The following is a 13439-nucleotide window of genomic DNA, read 5'->3' on the forward strand; positions in this document are numbered from 1 at the left end:
CTTCTTCCAAGAAACCGAAGGCACCATGAACGCAATGACAAAACAGAAGCTACGGTCCAAAGGTCACATGATTGAAGTAATGATAATCAAACTTGACTCTAATCTTCTATCTAGGAACTGCAATAATTACTACTCTAGCTTTTATAAACATGCATCCAGAATCTTATGTATAAGTGAATATGTTGTAATACACCAATCAGCCACAACATTAAAACCACTGACAGGAGAAGTAAATAGCATTGACCATTTATGTGACAATACAATGTTCTGCTGGGAAAGTTTTGGATCTGGCATTCATTCATGTAGATGTTACTTAGACATGTACCACCCACCTAGACTAGACCAGACACCCCCACCCCATAGCAGTGACACTCCTTGATGGCAGCAGCCATCCCCAGCAGGATGCAGCCTGACACAGACGCACATACAAAAACACTTTAGGAACAAAAAACATGAAGAACAGCACAAGGTGTTGACCTGGCCTCCAAATTCACTAGATCCCAAACTGATCAAGTATCTGTGGGATGAACATTCTGTTGCCAGACACTACAGGACACCCTCAGAAGGACCATGTCCATTCTCTAATGAGTCACAACTGTTTTGGAGGCACAAGGGAGACCTACACAATATTAGGAAGGTGGTCATAATGCTATGCCTGATCTGTGTATAATCCATACACCCTTATGGATTATATGGAGGCATCTGACAGCATGGCAACAGGCACCAACATACATCCAGAATCATAAGAAGTGTCTTCAAGGAGTCAGATAGTCCGATTCCACAGAGCCTGGACCTCAACTGTGTGGAGTCAGTCTAACATGAAGACAAACAATGAAACAGAAGACATTGAAGGCCACAGAAGAACTGTGGCAGGTACTTGCCGAGTGCCCTGAAACTGTGTGTGAAGGTGTACATTCCCCCCCAATTCACTGCAATTTGTATAAAGTTATACATAAATAGCAACTATTCATGCCAGAAATCATGCACATGAAACATCATTACAATGAAAGCTCTGACCTCTGAGTAGGAGCTGTGCTTGTTGAAGCGACTGTCAAACGTCAGAGGTCACTTTCCCCCAGTCTCCTTCGTATCTCTGTTTTCCAGGCCAAAGGAATCCTTCACCTCTTATCAGGTCCTTTAAGTGACACACAGACATGGCCATGTAAGGGACTGTGCTGCCCACCACAGGCTATTATAGGAGGGCAGCAGATAAGATGGGCCGCGCATAAAACCCACCCCAGCATCACACACCTTGGCCGGGAGTCCACGTACGATCACTGAGACATGGTAAGTCTGTGTTTTCAATCTTTTAAAACTTTTAGTCGGTGGTTATTTTGAAGAAAATCTTTAGGAACATCTCACCCAGTTGCATATTTAAGAACGTCATTTTGTTTTGTATACCTCTGAGTGAGTTTGTGTTTCTCAGGCGAGCAAGAAGGCATCCAACAAGAGACAGAGGGGCGCACAGAAGTCCTGCTCCAATGTCTTCTCCATGTTCGAGCAGTCCCAGATACAGGAGTTCAAGGAGGTACGGTGTTGTCCGCCTCGCCACGGCTACCTTTACAACTTTACCCCGGAAGAAATGTACAATTTTTTACACTTTCATACTCATTTTACATTTTATTTTCATTAATTTTTAAGTTTTGTTTTTCATCCTACAGGCATTTGGCTGCATTGACCAAGACAGAGATGGTGTTATCAAGAAACAGGACCTGAGGGAGACCTACGCTCAGCTGGGTAGTTACTTTATTTTCCACCTTTCTTTACTGACTGCATATGTTTAAACTAATTTATTGGATTTGTGCGTGTGTTTGTGTGCCAGGGAAGCTTAATGTCAAAGACGAGGAGCTGGACGAGATGTTGAATGAGGGGAAGGGTCCCATCAACTTTACCGTGTTCCTGTCTCTTTTCGGGGAGAAACTCAACGGTAAACATTTAATTTTCAACCAGAAACTGTCACATGATGCAGGATGATCATTTCTCTGTGGTGTTGTCCTCCAGGTACCGATCCTGAAGACACCATACTTGCTGCCTTCAAACTTTTCGACCCCAACGCGACAGGATTTGTCAACAAGGACGAGTAAGGAACATTTTGTTATTTACCTTCCATGCTGTCCCTATTTTCGTATCATAACAATATCTTGTTTGTGCAGATTTAGACGACTACTGATGAACCAGGCCGATAAATTCACACCAGAGGAGGTTTGCTTTGTCTTTGTTTTTTATACTCTGTAACCATTTGCCAAGATAAATTTCAGCGAGTAAACTGTCCCCTTTATTAATCTGCAGGCGGATCAGGCCTTCGCTCTGGCTCCCATCGACCCAACCGGCAACATTGACTACAAGTCTCTCTGCTACATCATCACACATGGAGACGAGAAGGAAGAATCCTAACAGGGACTGTTTCTCTGTGTAGTCGGGCCAACCAAACGTGCTCATGACTTGTTTCACATTGGCTGCTTGTAGTTTATTGGCAAAATTAAATAAAGAGTTGGACTCCTCAAAAGCTTCTTTACTGGTAGAAAACGGTAAATTTAATTAGTGATACTGGCTTTTTAGTCTTATTTTGTTTCATATACCACCTGCAATTGCTTTCCTTTCTTTCCTTCTGCCCCCCCCCCCCAAATAGTTTTTAAGTAAATCATTCTAATAGAAGACGAATTATTGGGTTACGAATGACTGTTAGAATAGTCATTCCTGTTGTACTTTAAAGGGGAACTACTGCTTTTTACAACCTGGACCTTATTTCTGGCATAAGATATAGCCATTTACTCACCCATATAACTTTTGTGTGATTTGTATTCCTTCAGGAGATAATTAGATCAGTGTATATCCATGTAGTGGGAGTGACTGGGGCACCGAAACGCAGTCTCTAATTACAAAACACTAGTGCTATTCCCCATTGACTCCAGAGTTACCTGTACTACAGACCCTAGAAGATGTCTTCTGACCTGGATGATGTCGTCTCTGAGCGCCGCGCGACGGTCGGCTTGTTTACCTGTAATTTGCTACTGCTATGGTTTGTCATTCAGCCATGTTGCAAAAAAACTACCAGTAGCAAATTACAGGTAAACAAGCCAACCACCGCGTGGCGCTCAAAGACGGTCTAGCGTACGATAACAAAATATTGGTGAAATGAACGAGTTTCGCGGCAGATAATGTGTTATTTAGAGGCTGCGTTTCGGTGCCCCAGTCGCTCCCCCTATATGGATATACGCAGAACTAAATATCTCCCGAAGGAATACGAATTACGCAAAAGTTATATGGGTGAGTAAACGACCGTATTTTATGCCAGAAATAAGGTCCAGGTTGTAAAAAACAGTAGTTCCCCTTTAATGTTTTTTTTCCCTCTGTATACTGAAAGAACATGACAAAACACCTTTGAAATCTAGTGAAAAAAACTCAATAATATACTTTCACCAAACTTAACACAGTCCTTTAGAACTGAAGAAGCTACTTGGATTTTGTTTTTGGATGAAGTAAAGTAGATATGGAGCAGATATGAGCATAACGTGGTCCCCAGGTGGACTAAAGACAAAGACCAAACCTGGAACAGAAACAATGACTCACATCTGCAAGGTCACTTCTACTAAAACATAAACATGATGCTTGACAAAGATGGAAAAGTGATAGTGTCACTGCTTAATGCTCCTTTGGGCCGTGAAGTTGAGGTTATTTTCATATCGACTTATAAAAGCAATATTTTTTATTAGGCAATAGCCAGGACCGTGGATGTTATCAGCCGACGTTATCCTGGACACACAGACTCTTGGAGCCAGGGCTTCTAAAATCCCTGGAGATTTGTTACAGTGCAGCTTTAGTGCCTTTTATTGCTAAGAGATAAAATCAACTTGCAAGTGGAACAACTGCACCCCACACCTTAGTGCTTCTTCAGACAGCCAGCACACCAGCTACAGAAAACTAAAAACTCTCCTGGTTCCGTAGCGTAGACCACAACAAGTGATTTAACATTACCTGACACCTGAACGTAACATGGGTACCGCTCTGCTGGCTAACCGGTCGGGATCAGGTATAACAAACATTGACAAAGACGACAAAACAATGGCGACCTGTTGTCTCAGTGAAACGAGGCAAAGCTAATGTTACCCATCTGTCAAGCCAAAACAACCTGCACATCTACTGTTATGCCTTTTAACTCTCTGAGCTCTTTATCTATGGAAAGCTTCACCAGCGTGAATGTTTACCCACACCTGATTACAGTCCTTCAGTTGCTGTTCATCTGACCTCCTCTCTGTTATTTGAAAAAAAGATATATATATATATTCCCTTTTTGAATAACAGAGGTACACCGATCAGCCATAACATTAAAACCACACAGACAGGAGAAGTGAATAACATTGACCATCTATATGACAATACAATGTTCTGCTTGGAAACGTTTGGACCTGGCATTCCTTCGTGTGGATGTTACTTAGACATGTAGCACCCACCTAGACCAGACCAGACACCCCCACCCCATAGCAATGACACTCCTTGATGGCAGCAGCCATCCCCAGCAGGATGCAGCCTGACACAGGCACACACACAAAAACAGTTGAGGAACAAAAAACATGAAGAACAGCACAAGGCGTTGACCTGGCCTCCAAATTCACTAGATCCCAAACTGATCAAGTATCTGTGGGATGATCCAGAGGCCCCTCCCTTCAACCCATAGGACCCAAAGGTCCCCCACTAACAGCATCCTGTTGCCAGACACCACAGGATACCCTCAGAAGGCTCATGTCCATTCTCTGATGAGTCACAACTGTTTTGTTAGGCACAAGGGAGACCTACACAATATTAGGAAGGTGGTTATAATGTTATGCCTGATAGGTGTATGTGTCTATCAGATCAAATTTGTTGGTTTTCCCTGCTGTCAGTCAAAAGACAAACTAATTATTAGGTGTTGCTATATGATCCTACAAAAACTACAATAATGCCCTTATATAGTTCAGGTACATATATTAAAGAAAAAAAAATCCCAACACGACTATTCCATTTGTAAAATTTATTAAAAATAAAAGAATGAACTGGCTGTGAGAGTAGAAACATTCATGAATCCAGTTCGTCAAAACCAGTGCCTTGTCTGTAATCACACATCTGTTCAGTGACAGCAGCAGATATGCTAAGCAGCAGCAACCCTTTTCACAGTGTGTCTGCTCCTCGTTCAGTTCTATATTGCACTCGCCCTCCCGTCTCCCAGTCCCTGACGCCTTCCTCCCAAGGTTTTCACAGTGTTTGTTTAAGTCCATATTTCAGTGCCGCGCGCCCTGAGTGGTCGAGCTACAGAGGGGAAACATCGGAGGGAAATGGTCTGCATCCAGTTCACACTCTCCAAATACTGAGGACCTCAGTCACTGTTGCTGCCACTGTCTTCTCCCACCACCATGCTGCTGTACTTCTTCTGCTCCTGCTCTTTAAATGTCTCCTTCACCTTTGCTCTCTTCAGACCTCCATCCCTGCAGAGACAGACAGACAGACGTAGTCAGGACAACGTGAGACGGGTGTAAATCAATCCCATCTATGAGCAATCAGCTTTAAATAAAAGCTTACCACTGTAGATCTACCAGCCCCCCTTGGCGCGCGATAGCCGACTTCACCCTGTTGGCAAACTGCACAGCATCTTCCCCTTCCTGACAATTTTGAATAAACAGCAAACTCAGTGTACTGTGATGTGTTTGTGTATTACTCAGGTGTGGCTAAATAGTTTAACAGTAATAATAAAAATGTGTGTAGAGCACTTGTGGGCTGTTCGATCCTGCTGCATGAGTGCACCGACATGCACCGTCACGTGTCACACACACCTGCTGGTGCATCGCTGGAAGGTACCAGACGTTGCAGACGAGGGCCCAGCTGGTCATCATCCTGAGCAGGTAACTGACCATGCTGTACTTGGAACTGTTCCAGAAAGCATCTCCAAACTTTAGGTCATACTAAGAAAGAAATTAAAAAAAAAGTAAATAAATAAACATGCAGCCGGCAAGCAGAAACACAAGAAGCAGAAGGTCTGAAAGAGAAATCGACTGCTAGACATGAAAGACGTACCTTAATAGCTACTGGGTATATGGTACCTCCAATTTCAAAACTTCCCTTTTTAAACATCATGACGGATGTGTTGTTGACACAGGTTCCTATAGAAACCAGACACGGGGGGGAGATTAAAGAGACACAGTTTTGTGAACTCCTTCCAAACCCACATAAAGTCACCAGCTCATTTGTCACAGTGTCCAGACCGCCACGAGACACTGAGCTAAGAGTCTTTTCTTTGATAGTACAAAGACAGACTTCAGACTGGTGTGGATAAAGTAACTTTCTATGTGGTCACACTTACCCTCTGGAAATATCAATATGGGAAGCTTTGTCTTGTCATTCACATGATCCTTCAACCTGGAAGCAAGACAATAGGTAAAGAAAACCACTTCCTGATTATATAAATACACACATACCGCGTCTCTGGAGGGGTATTATGATATTTGGGAAGCTATATCAAACATTTGGAATAAGAGTCCTGGCGAGAAAGGGATACAGGAAGATGCTGGAATCCAAACTGCATGAGTCACAGTTTAGAAACCCAAAACATATCCACTCTTGTTTGGAAGAGATGTCTGACTGCCAGGAAAATGCCAGCCTCTCTCAGAACCAGAACAGCCACGGAGAGAAAATACAGGAGAGAAACACAAGCGATGACAAGCCCAGGAAGAAATGAGCTCAAGCGAGGGAGTGGAAAGGTAACCTTTTCGTCACTAGATGGCGATCTTTCATCTCTGCTCTCTCGAACCAGACGTGAGGACAGGACCTCACCATGGCCCTCTGAACGACTCCCATCAGGCCTCCATGGACCTGACCCACCTAGGAAGCACATTGTAGAAAAGCCACAAAGACAAATGATTCATAAATAGATATAAATGTTAATATAGCTTAAATAAAATATGTTGGAATGCTGCTCTTTGTGGCCCGTCACCCTGCGTACCATAGCATAACAGCCATCGTTGCAGAGGATCACAATGTCGATAGGAGAAGTGTGATTGGCTACACAGATTCCTCCTTTTTTGGGTTTATTTTCCCTGTGGTTGAGAGGAGAAGACGTGACATTAAAATCAGACGGCAAAGCTATGCCATTTTGTCAAAACGGTACTCAAAAAGAGGGCTTGTGTACCTGTTGTGATAGTGGATAGTAGCAGAGAGACCCCGAGCACAGATTCTGTAGCACATGACATGGACCAATTCACTGAGCCAGAACTTTATCCTAGAAACAGACATGCATGGATGAAGCAAAACCGAGGGAGGAGGGAGCCATGGCTAACAATAGTGAAGGAGTTATGGTACACATGGTGATTATTTTTGAGTTACCTCCAGTTTGGAAGTAATCCAACTGCAGACGTTCCTATGACCAACCAGGTCAGACCGATGCAGGCCAATGTTATCCTGGAGAAAGAGTAATACATTTATTTTTAAGCAGCGGTTTCTAGTATTTCTGTACTAGAAGCAAATAAAAGCTTTATTTAAAATGCAAACCGATCAGGTTGTATCTGTAGCTGGATCACAAAACTGAAACTGAGATCTGAGGTTGTAATGTTTCATTGTTCTACTGGACATGCAGCCCACTGTTGTGACAATACAATGATCAGGCATAACATTATGACCACCTTCCTAATACTGTGTAGGTCTAACTTGTGCCTCCAAAACAGTTGTGACTCATCAGAGAATGGACATGGATCTTCTGAGGGTGTCCTGTGGTGTCTGGCAACAGGATGTTGTTAGTGCGGGGGCCTTTGGGTCCTATGGGTTGAGGGGAGGGACCTCTGTGGATCGTAGGATCATCCCACAGATACTTGATCAGTTTGGGATCTAAGGAACTTGGAGGCCAGGTCAACACCTTGTGCTGTTCTTCAGGTTTTTTGAGTTGTTCCTAAAGTGCTGCTGCCGTCAAGGAGTGTCATTGCTATAGGGTGGGGGTGCCTGGTCTGGTCTAGGTGGGTGCTACGTGTCTAACTGACATCCACACGAATGCCAGGTCCAAAAGTTTCCCAGCAGAACATTGAATTGCCACAAGATGGTCAATGTTACTTACTTCTCCTGTCAGTGGTCATAATGTTATGGCTGATCGGCGCATGAACTACTATGTACAGACACACAAGGATTTTAATTTTGCACACTTGATGCAGTCTGCAGCCATGTGATGTGCTCAGGGTATGGTCTGATGGCAAATGAATGAAGGGACGTTCTAAGTGAGAGACACCAGTTGACATTTTTTTTAAATGCACCAGTTATGGTGTCATCAGTTATCAAGTCCTTCCTCTCTAGCCCACTGCATTTTTCAACAGGCGACAGTCTCGGCTCAAACATCCATTTTTATTATTTTTTTTTTTTACCAGAACAAAGAACACGTAAGACCCACCCACTGAGGTTTGACTCAACCTCTGATATTGTTTCTACCTGGAGGGCGGAGCTGGCTGCCTTTGTGTCAGTACAATAGTATTTTGTATTTGTGTACCTGAGCGGGGCAAGGATGCAGTATCTCACGATGATACCCAGGCCGTAGACCAGCGTCAGCCTCAGACTTATGTACTGGAAATCGTTGTTGGTGCGAGTCAGTAAGTTCCAGGAAACCAGCTCCTCGGAGGAGAACCGCTGAGTGACCTGAATCAAACGAGCACAACCACAATGCTTTAAGTCCGAAATGCAAAACCAGTGATTATGACAAATAAATTAATACCATGCACACAATAAATTGGCTTATTACTTATAAAGTTAAATAATAATTATAATAATACCTCATCCTCTACAATGCTCTCAATTCCTTTCCGGGTGAAATAGAAACAGTCACTGAGTGTAAAATTGCCCCCTTCTGGTAGTTTGGGGCGACTGCGTCTGAGTTCCTCTAACTCTTTCTCCATAGAGCCATCCTCCCTCTGGATGAGACCTGACACACACACACACACACACAGACAGAGGGAGACAGACAGAGAGAGAGAGAGAGAGAGAGAGAGAGAGAGAGAGAGAGAGAGAGAGAGAGAGAGAGAGAGAGATAGGAACATAGTGATCTTGATCAGCTGATAGGAACCGTTATCTTAGTGCCAACTGGTGAGATAAACTGACCTTATCATATCTCTCACACTGTGTTAAAAGACTATATTGTTTCATGTTGTTTCGTCACAAATAAAATCAAAGTTCATTTATTCAATTATTTGTCAGACTGTACATTGCAGTGCTGATAAAAAAATCAACAGCAACTCTGCATCTCAAGTGGCGTGACAGGCAGACCTGTAATACTGGTACTGATAGAAGCAGATCATAGTGCAGCAAACTGTATCCCTTTTTTGACCTGAGATACATAAATAATAATAACACCAGAGGAGAAAAATAATAGGTACTGAATGTCCGAGTGTTATAGTGTCTCTCACAGCTCAGACTCCACATTATCTGACAACTCAAAGTCCAAAACCCATTCTCTCAGATCTTTTTAAATGATGCCCACGTGATATCAGCTTATTAATCGCTTCACACGTTAATCGTCCACACTTAAAAACGTGCCACTGACACTCTTTGGACTGGGGGGGGTGTGCCACCCATTGACGTTTGGCGCTGATAAAGAGTGGCGTGATTGCCTCTTGTGAGATAGGCAGAATTCCCAGAGCGACGTTCCTCATCATAAATGTTCTCTCGGTGCAGAAGAAGTGCAGAATAAGTGCAGCACTGCGGCGCACAGTACGGCGATATAAACAGCAGGGCTGTCACACTGCTGTGTGCATTTTAACTGCGTGCAAGAAAAAAAAAAACCTGAACACTATGGCTCAATCAATTACTGTTTTAAAACAAGACGTTATCATTGCAACATGCCTGCCCAGACTTGTAATAAAGCTTATGAAATCATGTATTGCAGGGAGCCCACAATGACCCTGTTGTTTCACAATAAAGGATATGACAACAGCTAAGAGTTTTGTGCATACTGTACACTGTATTGACTCTATCTATTTATCAATCTATCTATCTAATCTAAATTGTCTACTTACCATTAGATGCAGAGGCTTTGAGTTTTTGCTCATCTGCGTTGGCTTTCTGTATCTTCAGGGTGGCCCACTGTGGACAAGGAGAATCGGCACATGTTCACACATTAGTGTATTACCTAATCACAATCACATCTTCGTGGCTCAAAGCACGTACAGCACACCCGCAAGACACAAAACCTGTCAGACAGTACCTCTAAGGTTTTGACCAGTATGGTCATGTAGGTCTCCGAGATGCCCAGGGAGAATCCAAACATGGCTGGAATCATGATGAGGCTGACAATGAGGTACAGCCAAATCTTCAGAGCCCAAATGGCCCCTGCCCAGAAGTCCTCCATCTCCGCCTTATTCCCTGAGATAAAATACAAGAGCTGCCGGGTGGCTCAGATGCAGAGCAGTCCTGTTTGTGGGAAAGGAATAACATGTTTTTTTTTTTCTCATTTCATCCAAGTAACACAGACAACAACTATCCATCCTGTGTGAAAACAACCGCTGTTTGTCAGTAGATAACAGCCACAGTGACAAGAGGAGAAAGTACTGTGAGTGAAAAGCTGAAAAGCTCCAAGTAATTTAATCAGCTGAGTCTCAACAGGTCAAACTGCACTTCACACAGACGCAGAACAGGACAGAGCAGAAAACACTGGCGATCAGTATCTCGTGCATTTCAGCCAATATCAACAAATCAGTGAGTTACCAATCTGTGACAGTGCTCCTCCGAGGTTAGACTGCGAGGCTGCAAAGTTTCTGTCAGTTCGCCGCAGTGTTTTTCGCTATTCTTTCAGGTGAAACTCACCGGTCAAACTTCAGTCCATGTCCCGTCTTGGTAAGGAGTAACTCTAAGGTCTGAGTACACAGAACAAACACGCCCATTTACTACTGGAGCAAAGTTCACGGAGCGGAGAGGCAACAGCGCCCACCTGTGGTCAGAAGAGCAAAACACGGTTCCCCCTTTTAGACGCTTCATGGCCACAAACTTACTTGGACAGGTGATCCTCCAACAAACTTCCACCAAGGTTGTTTTATAATATGCAGAATAAGCTGGTGTTTTATCCGTTGGAAAACACGTTTACAAAAAAACACGATAAATGAACTATAAACTAGTCATGAAGTCAAAGACAGGTAAGGTCAAATTATCTGAAGAGAAGGCACAGAAAGGTAATATCATTAGAGGAGGTGTTACTTTTGTTTTAGTCCTAATTCAGTCTACACAATCACATGGTAAATGATGGGAACAGCTCTAACCGGACTGCACTTAGTGTAAGACAAAGCATGGAGGTGGGAAAGTCAAATTCTGGTCCTGTTTCTTATAAATGTGAACTTGTATTTACTGATGCAAAGTGCTGACAGGAATTTTAGATTGAAATTTTTCAAAACTGCCAACAAAAAGCAACAAAAGGGGATCATTCATGAGAAGAAGAAAAAAAAAACAATACCAGCCGTATCACCTGAGCGATCACAGAAACGGGCCGATTTCCTTTTCAGATATTGTCATGCAAGAGAACGGCTCTGATGAAATCACACGGAATTCACACAAGTGTCCAAATACCTTTTTTTTTTTGTTTGTTTTACAGCTTTTACTGTTTGGCAGACAACATAACACAACATATCCTGGACAGGGAAACACAGACTAAACTAAATTCAAATATAACAAAACAAGCTTATAAATTTCTGATTAAGGCCTTAATCAGTGTGTGAAGTTGGCTCAGAGCAACATCCTCTGAGATTAAAACTTTCTAGGTCAAAAAATAAAAAATAGCTCTTTTACCACAGAACAGGCTAATTAATAACGTTTTATTTATTATTATTCATTTTAATTGAACTTACGCAATACTAATGTAACTTTTACTGACAATTATCTCAACAACTTTATTTTGCTTTAAAGTGTTACTTAAATATTTCAGTTTTTATCTATGACCATCAAAGTCCCAGGTGCTGTAATGTTGACCCCAGACCTCTAAGGCTCTTAGCACTGATGAAATGTCTCAGATGTGTTACTCACCACGATGCAGGGAAGCCTTAATGAGGATCGTGGCAGCAGTCTCTTTGTGCCGGAGCCTCCATCTCAAACCTAAAACTAACAAAAGGTCCTGATTAGTTTCCAGGTTCAGACATTTCACAGTCTGTTGCACATTACTGTAACAGGGGAGTCACAGGGTCGGTTTGGGTAACGTCTCTGGGAACGATAAGAGGGCGATTCATTCCCGCGGTTGAATCGGATCCAGACAGATTTCTGGGCTGCAGTCTTGGCAAAGACGGATTTTCAAAAAAAAAACGGGCCGCCTGCCACAGTAACATACAGAAATATGTGTCACGAACAGTTTATCTCTAAAATATATCCTCTCCCCCCCCCAAAAAAATATGTGATCGCTTTGAGACAAGTGTGAGTAAAAAACGGTGCAACAACAAGGTTTGACACCTTTGACCACTTTTAATAAATTAGACAAACTGCCTAGCCCGGTTAGTTAACACCAGGTAGACATTCCAGACATGCAGTAAACTCAATAGTCAACAGCACACCATTTGTCCTCTATGTTAGGGTGGGTTAGTCTCAGTAAGGAAGCCCTTGTTACGTCTAAAATAGCTGTTTTTAACTTAACTAAAGAAAGCCCACTACTTATATTGCTGGTTTTATTGGTTCCTGGTGGAGGGAAATGTGCCCCATTAGTGTTGTTATTGTTGGTTCCTCTGCCAGGGGAGGGGAGGACAGGGTTGACTGAGATCAGCTCAAAGCTCAACCGTCACAATCAGTGTGGAACTGTGTGCTATCAGTAATTATCTGTGTTATTTTTAGGAAAGCGTAGAATTTTTCAAAGTGTATTTTCTCTCTAGTCCAGAACAGATTCCTCACTCTCAGTCTGGGTGCGTCCAAGAGCCACTCCCACGTTTTTTCCAGCAGTTTTACCTGCAACCAGCACTGCAGGCCTTCAGTATGCTTTGTTTAAAATAACTAAAAATTAACATAAATAACTTTAATCAGCCTTGACTCACGTTTGAGCTTTTGCCAAGATTGGAAAAAAAAAAAAAAACAGCAGAAGATAAGCCTGCGGTAGGTCCACAACCACGTGTCTACATACAGACTTTGTTGGCCTACTTTGGAAACACTAATAAATAGATATAGATAGACACGTCTACCATTGGATCCCACAGGTTGCTGTATTGTCTGCCTCTGGGTCTCCCTGGGAGACAACGAAGGAGGGAATGTGTCATGTCTCAGCCGCCATTTAGTCACACATAAATCTGCTCCAGGGATAAATATTAGACAACAGCACTGAGGGAGCTTACAGCCTTCCCAGAAAGCTTTTACTCTGAACTCAGCGGACCGAATGTGTACTGTGGAGGTGTTTGCATCCAGCGCATTCAGTGAATTCAGTTCGGTCCGGCACAGAGGAATCTGATTGCTTGTTGACGTAAACTGATAAGTGAAAAGAGGCG

General features: G+C 42.9%; 2 protein-coding genes across 2 annotated transcripts; one reads left to right on the plus strand and one right to left on the minus strand.

The window, feature by feature from the left end:
• Positions 1–1492: 1492 nt before the first annotated feature.
• On the plus strand, positions 1493–2394 carry myl7 (myosin, light chain 7, regulatory; the record flags this gene model as incomplete). The annotated part of the gene is made up of 6 exons (XM_084552137.1): positions 1493–1528; positions 1662–1737; positions 1823–1927; positions 2002–2080; positions 2154–2202; positions 2290–2394. 6 exons carry the CDS (start codon positions 1493–1495, stop codon positions 2392–2394), a joined length of 450 nt encoding a protein of 149 aa, XP_084408263.1.
• Positions 2395–5021: 2627 nt separating this feature from the next.
• Positions 5022–10877, minus strand: agpat9l (1-acylglycerol-3-phosphate O-acyltransferase 9, like; the record flags this gene model as incomplete). The annotated part of the gene is given in 15 exon segments (XM_084550625.1): positions 5022–5459; positions 5554–5633; positions 5805–5933; positions 6046–6131; positions 6332–6387; positions 6734–6849; positions 6971–7064; positions 7157–7246; positions 7351–7425; positions 8495–8640; positions 8775–8923; positions 10014–10080; positions 10202–10369; positions 10371–10407; positions 10801–10877. Coding segments are annotated over 15 exon segments (1479 nt in total). The 3' UTR covers positions 5022–5350.
• Between the last annotated feature and the right edge of the window lie 2562 nt (positions 10878–13439).

This window comes from Chelon labrosus (genome assembly GCF_963514085.1).
Source record: "Chelon labrosus genome assembly, chromosome: 9".
Taxonomy (NCBI): domain Eukaryota; kingdom Metazoa; phylum Chordata; class Actinopteri; order Mugiliformes; family Mugilidae; genus Chelon; species Chelon labrosus.